This window comes from Penaeus monodon, chromosome 24 (assembly GCF_015228065.2).
Source record: "Penaeus monodon isolate SGIC_2016 chromosome 24, NSTDA_Pmon_1, whole genome shotgun sequence".
Classification (NCBI taxonomy): domain Eukaryota; kingdom Metazoa; phylum Arthropoda; class Malacostraca; order Decapoda; family Penaeidae; genus Penaeus; species Penaeus monodon.
The window spans coordinates 28,843,305-28,843,884 of NC_051409.1; the positions used below are offsets into that span (position 1 = coordinate 28,843,305).

Below are 580 nucleotides of genomic sequence, written 5' to 3' on the forward strand. Positions count from 1 at the left end.
CCAAACCTATTGTTATCCTTCCGAAACCAAATTGTAACACCTTACCTCACTTTCACACCAACGCTCAGCAATCTGAAAGGGGGACTGAGGCAGACAAGACACCTGCTCGATCACACTTAGACGTTTTGAAGACTGAGAAATCCTTTCGTTGGAAGAAATTACGACATTTTAGACGTGTTCACAACCCCGCTAAGGAGACGAAGGAGGTGATTGGCTCTTGGGAAAAGCTCGACCAATCAAAAGCTCTGTTTTTGAAAAGACGGATAAAAGCATGGGATACGTGTACATATCTATTTATTTTTATTCATCTTTTTTTTCTTGCAGGGCACTTGCTAGTCTGTGTTAATCCAGGCTTCTACTGATTAAACACGTCCTTCTCCTAGGCAAAGTAATTGATAATTTTGTATGCTAACCTGATATTGATGCATTTCATTTTGCTCGTGTAATCTATTTAGACATAAACTTTCCGCCTATGTTTTTCTCTCTATTCGTAAAACGTGTTCCAATGCATCAATGACTTTATGACAGTACATGCTGTTTCATACCAATGAGACAAATTGGTCGATAGCCTATACATTTT

General features: G+C 39.0%; 1 protein-coding gene across 1 annotated transcript in view; it reads left to right on the forward strand.

Moving 5' to 3' along the window:
- LOC119588940 overlaps positions 1-580 on the forward strand; it is an 18,378-nt gene that overhangs the window by 2,013 nt on the left and 15,785 nt on the right. The window contains exon 3 of the mRNA XM_037937552.1: positions 69-206. Within this exon, the coding sequence (XP_037793480.1) occupies positions 69-206 (138 nt within the window). The remainder of the gene's footprint in view (positions 1-68; positions 207-580) is intronic.